Here is a 6,000-nt window from a genome sequence, read left to right on the forward strand (position 1 = left end):
TTCCTTACCTAAATGCATGCAGTTGGGGCTAAAAATAATTTTTACAATTTAAGATTCAATAACAGTGTGTCACTGTTTGCCCCCTGTAGCCTCCAGTCCATACAATGGCTGCTGATGGATGAGCACATGACCAGACCTGTCCATCTCCTCCAAAAGAAAACCTCACAGGAGAAAGCTGCTTTTCTATTAGAGGAGGCAGAAGGACAGGTCTGGTCACATGCTCCTTCACCAGTAGCTACGAGCTGTCCATTGAGGAAGGCAGCACTAACAAGAACAGGAGATTTTATATATATATATATATATATATATATATATATATATATATATATATAAATAATATGTGTGTGTGTGTGTATATATATATGTATATATATGTATATATATATGTGTATATATATATATATGTATATATATATATATTCTCATACATACACACTGCTCAAAAAGTAAAAGAAACACTAAAATCCCACATCCTAGATATCACTGCATGAAATATTCCAGTTATAAATCTTTATTCATTACATAGTGGAATGTGTTGAGAACAATAAAAAATAAAAATGATCAACGTAAATCACAACTAATATCCCACGGATGTCTGGAGTTCGAATGATGCTCAAAATCAAAGTGGAAAATGAAGTTACAGGCTGATCCAAGTTCAGTGGAAATGCTTCAAGACAAGGAAATGATGCTCAGTAGTGTGTGTGGCCTCCATGTGCCTGTATGACCTCCCTACAACACCTGGGCATGCTCCTGATGAGGTGACTGATCGTCTCCTGAGGGATCTCCTCCCAGGCCTGGACTAAAGCATCCGCCAACTCCTGGACAGTCTGTGGTGCAACGTGTCGTTGGTGGATGGTGCGAGACATGATGTCCCAGATGTGTTCAATCAGATTCAGGTCTGGGGAACGGGCGGGCAGTCCATAGCTTCAATCCCTTCTTCTTGCTGGAACTGTTGACACACTCTAGCCACAAGAAGTCTGCCATTGGCCTGCATTAGGAGGAATGCAGGGCCAACCGCACCAGCATATGGTCTCACAAGGGGTCTGAGGACCTCATCTCGGTACCTAATGGCAGTCAGGCTACCTCTGGTGAGCACATGGAGGGCTGTGCGGCCCTCCAAAGAAATGCCACCCCACACCATTACTGACCCACTGCCAAACTGGTCATGCGGAAGGATGTTGCAGGCAGCAGATCACTCTCCATGGCGTCTCCAAACTCTGTCCTGTCACGTGCTCAGTGTGAACCTGCTCTCATCCGTGAAGAGCACAGGGCTCCAGTGGCAAATTTGCCAATCCTGGTGTTCTGTGGCAAAAGCCAAGCGTCCTGCACGGTGTTGGGCTGTGAGCACAACCGCCATCTGTGGACGTCGGGCACTCAGACCAGCCTCATGGAGTTGGTTTCTAACCGTTTGTGCAGACACATGCACATTTGTGGCCTGCTCGAGGTAATTTTGCAGGGCTCTGGCAGTGCTTCTGTTTCTCCTTGCACAGAGGCTGAGGTAGCGGTCCTGCAGCTGGGTTGTTGCCCTCCTACGGCCCCCTCCACGTCTTTTGGTGTACTGGCATGTCTCCTGGTAGCGCCTCCAGCCTCTGGACTCTAAGCAGACAGACACAGCAAACCACCTTGCCACAGCTCGCATTGATGTGCCATCCTGGATGAGCTGCACTACCTGAGCCACTTGTGTGGTTTGTAGAGTCCGTCTCATGCTGCCACGAGTGTGAAAGCACAACCAACATTCAAAAGTGACCAAAACATCAGCCAGAAAGCATTGGTACTGAGATGTGGTCTGTGGTCCCCACCTGCAGAACCACCCCTTTATTGAGTGTGTCTTGATAATTGCCAATAATTTCAATCTGTTGTCTATTCCAGTTGCACAACAGCATGTGAAATTGATTGTCAGTGTTGCTTCCTAAGTGGACAGTTTGATTTCACAGAAGTTTGATTTACTTGGAGTTATATTCGGTTGTTTGTGTTCCCTTTATTTTTTTGAGCAGTGTATATATACACATACATACACATGACATATATATATACATATACATACGAGTGCCACAAGATCGTGTCGCCAACACATAGGATAAATGATCTGAACGACCCTGTTATCTAATTCTGCAGCCAACAATAGATGGTATAATAGTGACTTTAGAAGGCAAACGGTGCCAAATTTTTAATGAATTCCAATTGCAAATATAATTTTTAGCCTTAATTACATGCATTTAAATAAAAAAAAAAACATTGTCCCAAAGATGGACAACGCCTTTAAACTAACTTACCTTCTAATGTCTTCACATCCTGTTCCGTCCAGATGTGTCCGGACCCCAGAATTCCAAGCGGCGGAAGTTCACCGACCTCCATATTGGGACACCCAAGTGATGGGTGTCTCAATATGGAAACTGCTGGCGGTACCAGCCTCTTGCGGGGTACCATAAGCGGAACACCGACACACACACACACACACACACACACACACACACACACACACACACACACACACACACACACACACACACACACACACACACTGTATACGCCGTGCGCAGCCTCTTGCGCGGTACCGCCAGCAGAACAGCGTCGCGAACACGCCGCCGCCTTGATCAGCTGAATGATTCACTGACTGCCGCCTTCTTTGCACAGGAGGAGTGCATGCGCAGTTTTAATGTGACCACCACTATCTGTCTGCACAAAGATGGCGGCGGTGTGATTTACTGCACCTGCGCAAATTTGGCGCAGTGAATAATTCAGCTGATCCTGGCGGCAGATGCGCGACGCGTCTACAGGCAGAGGAAGCCGGTCACATTAAAGGGGTTTTCCCACGAATGAAAGTTAATTTTAAAAATTTTCTGTCTGACCGTGTACGGAGCATACCACAGCTCCTGGGCAGGGGAGGAAGCGAAAGACAATACTGACATTACAGCAGGAGATCGCAGAGGATACATTTTGTCAGGTAAAATATTTCACTGACTGTTTTTAACCAATATTTTACCTCACAAAATGTATCCTCTGAGAAGTCAGCACATGGGGAAAGAGAGAGTGGATAGGTGGGTGAACACATGGTGGGGAGAGATTCTCAACGCTGCAAAGCCTGCCCCCATTGTGACGTTACCGCCTCCATTTAGTAATCAATAAAACTGAATGTTTTAAATAGAAATCCCCTCACACTATGTAGCTACTCAATCTCCCACCACGTAGCAGAGGAGAAGGGGTCTGCTTGTATATTCACTTGATCTGATTTTTGGAGTCTCTGTAATTTAGGTACCAACATGCCAGCTACTTTTGGTCACTTGGCCGGGGGATATGATGGCCAGTATTACGGCTACTTGTGGAGTGAGGTCTTCTCCATGGATATCTTTTATAGTTGCTTTAAGCAGCACGGGATAATGAACCCAGAGGTAAGTCCTATTACTTTCTTTAAAGCAAGGAGAAAGAGTCCTTGTCCTTTAATAGACGGTTTCTTCACTGACATTGCACTTGAGTTGTCTTCAACAAAATCAAAGTGAGACTACAAATCCTTTGACAATTGGATCTAGGCAAGATACATAAAAAAAAAACTATATAAAGGGAGAAGGAACAATTTCTGTATAATTTTTTTTTTTTTTATCTTGTAGATTCCAAAATTCATGTGTTTATTCCTACGGAAAAACCATGCGTATGGAAAAGAAAAGGGGTTGGCATTAAGCGTAGTCTGTCAGCACTAAATGACTGATCAAACCAAGCACAGGCGCTCGATGCCAAACAGTTCAGCGAACCTTTCCACCTACTTGTTTTCCGTCTGTTGGTGGAGGTTAATACAAATCGAGTAGGTGGGAAGGTGCACTGATCTGCTTGGACCATAGGTGCACCTTTGCTTGGTATGAACAGTCATTTTGTGCAGATGGACTCCTTTTTAAGGAACTAAGTCAAACCCTCCATATATGTTCTATTAGGGAATGTGGATGGATACGTCAGCAAGGAGAGAAAACAAAACTTCCTGCACTACATGGCCACACATAATTTGAATACCCGTCATGTTGTTCTACATTTTCCCTGCAGGGGGCTGCACCTAATCAACCGATCAACTGATTACTATATAATCTCCTTGGTTCTAAAGATCAGCCCAGCACCACAATTCTTTTTCAGTGGCTAAAAAAGCATTTTGGCAATCCTCCTGTCAAGTTGGACTTAATTGATGGATGACCTCCCACCATCAGCCTTAGGCGGCATTCACTCATCCGTGTGTCACAGTCCATGATCTGATTGTCCTATGGTCTCCTGACCCAAACTTGACAGCCTTCTATACTGTGTGTTTGACGCTGTGAATCTTTGGTCAAGAGATCCATGTCCAGTCCGCTCTCGGAGTGTGATACTTGGATGTGTGAATGCGGCATTTATGTAGCACCTCCTCTCTCCTTTACTGACAGGTCTTTCCCTATGTGTGTGTGTGTATAGGGTGACCTGTCATCTTGGCTTTGGCCAGCTTGTAAAAGTTTTCTTTAAAATGCTGCAGCTTTTCAGAGTTAAACACGTCCATAATAACTTCAGGCTGCCTGGGGTTTGGGTTGCATGAACCAGCTGTCAGGTTCCCTTTCACCCATTTTGCTTTAGATCACTATGTACGGTAGGTTTTTCTTTATCAGAGCGATGTGTTATAGGAAGAGGAAAGTGTCATTAAGGCCATTCGGAGATCTCCTGTAGACCAATTAATCTCTGCCACCTTTCCCCCCCTCCATTCTCACCTGTGCTTGCCCTGTCCTCCCGAATGTATTATATGGTTTTCTTTTTCTCCTCTAGGTTGGATTGAAATACAGAAACCTTATCCTAAAACCCGGAGGTTCCATAGACGGCATGGATTTACTGCGAAGGTTCTTAGGTCGTGAGCCAAACCAAAAAGCGTTTCTCTTGCGTAAAGGACTGAGCCCTTAGAATAATATTTTTCCTCACTGTGTTTTCTAATAGACCTTTTGAAAATGAACAGTTTTGACGACGTGCCAAATCATACAGTAAGGTGTTTTGCAATGTTTTGCCAAATGTGTCTCTGGGCACATGAAGTGGTCAATTTCTACATCATCTGTGGTTTGTAGATGAAAGGTAGAACAATCAGGTTTACGTTTTCTACAAAACTTCACTGCCCCCACTGTGTGTCTTACAGTCCAGCAGGTAGAAATGACTCGACAGCTGGACTTTTTATTTTGCTTGTCGTTAAGCTTTTGAGGTAAAAAATAAGAGACATTTCAATAATAGACTGTTAAAAAGTTGTAGCCTGATTTTATAATGTGCATGTGCGTACTCTCACGTATGTGTGGCGTATGAGGGAGTTGTGTAAGGTTTATGATAATATAACATGGGTGATAAATGTCTGATCACGGGGGCCACTTCTGGGACCCTCACCGATTACTAGAATGGAGGTACCTAGCATCTGGTGTCTTCTCGGCGCACAACCAAAGTAAGGCACTCAAGCATGGACCCTACATGAGCTGTCTCCGCCAGTCCCACAACTCCGGCAGATCCTTTTTACTACAGAGGCTGATTGGTAGCCTTATATGCTTGTATAGAATTTATACTAGTTTATGTATTGAACGGACTGTGTAGTGCTTAATTTGTACATTGGTGACGCTGCAGGGAAATTGAGCAGTTGCTGCCAGGGTTCCTCACACAGTTGAGTTAAGTGCTGGGAATTTCAGCAGGAAAGCGGGTGATAAGCTTGATTTCAGACTTCCTTTACAAAGGACCTTTTACCACTTTGAGCAAGATAAACTGGCTACCTGGAGAAAATGAACTTTATTCCTCCCACAAGCCGCCGGCTTTCAGTCATACAGACATACCGGCGCGGCTGCACTCATTGCTCGCAGCACTGTGAGCGGCGGCTGTAAGCACGTCCCTGCAGTTTGACTGACAGCCAGCTCAGCAATACATTAGAGCCAGTAGTCGCATCAAAGTGCTGGGACGTGCTTACAGCTGCCGCTCACAGTGCTATGAGCAATGACTGTAGCTGCATCGGCATGTCTGTATGACTGAAAGCCGGCG

At 44.8% G+C, this 6,000-nt stretch overlaps 1 protein-coding gene across 4 annotated transcripts in view; it reads left to right on the forward strand.

The window, feature by feature from the left end:
* The window catches only part of NLN (neurolysin), a 94,135-nt gene extending 88,357 nt beyond the window's left edge, over nt 1-5,778 (forward strand). For all 4 annotated transcript variants that reach the window (XM_077286329.1, XM_077286306.1, XM_077286314.1 and 1 more), the window contains exons 12-13: nt 3,253-3,389; nt 4,768-5,778. In XM_077286329.1, coding sequence (XP_077142444.1) covers nt 3,253-3,389; nt 4,768-4,899 — 269 coding nt within the window. In that variant the 3' untranslated portion in view covers nt 4,900-5,778. The remainder of the gene's footprint in view (nt 1-3,252; nt 3,390-4,767) is intronic.
* Nucleotides 5,779-6,000: the final 222 nt, after the last annotated feature.

The sequence above is a fragment of the Ranitomeya variabilis genome, chromosome 1, assembly GCF_051348905.1.
Source record: "Ranitomeya variabilis isolate aRanVar5 chromosome 1, aRanVar5.hap1, whole genome shotgun sequence".
NCBI classification, from domain to species: domain Eukaryota; kingdom Metazoa; phylum Chordata; class Amphibia; order Anura; family Dendrobatidae; genus Ranitomeya; species Ranitomeya variabilis.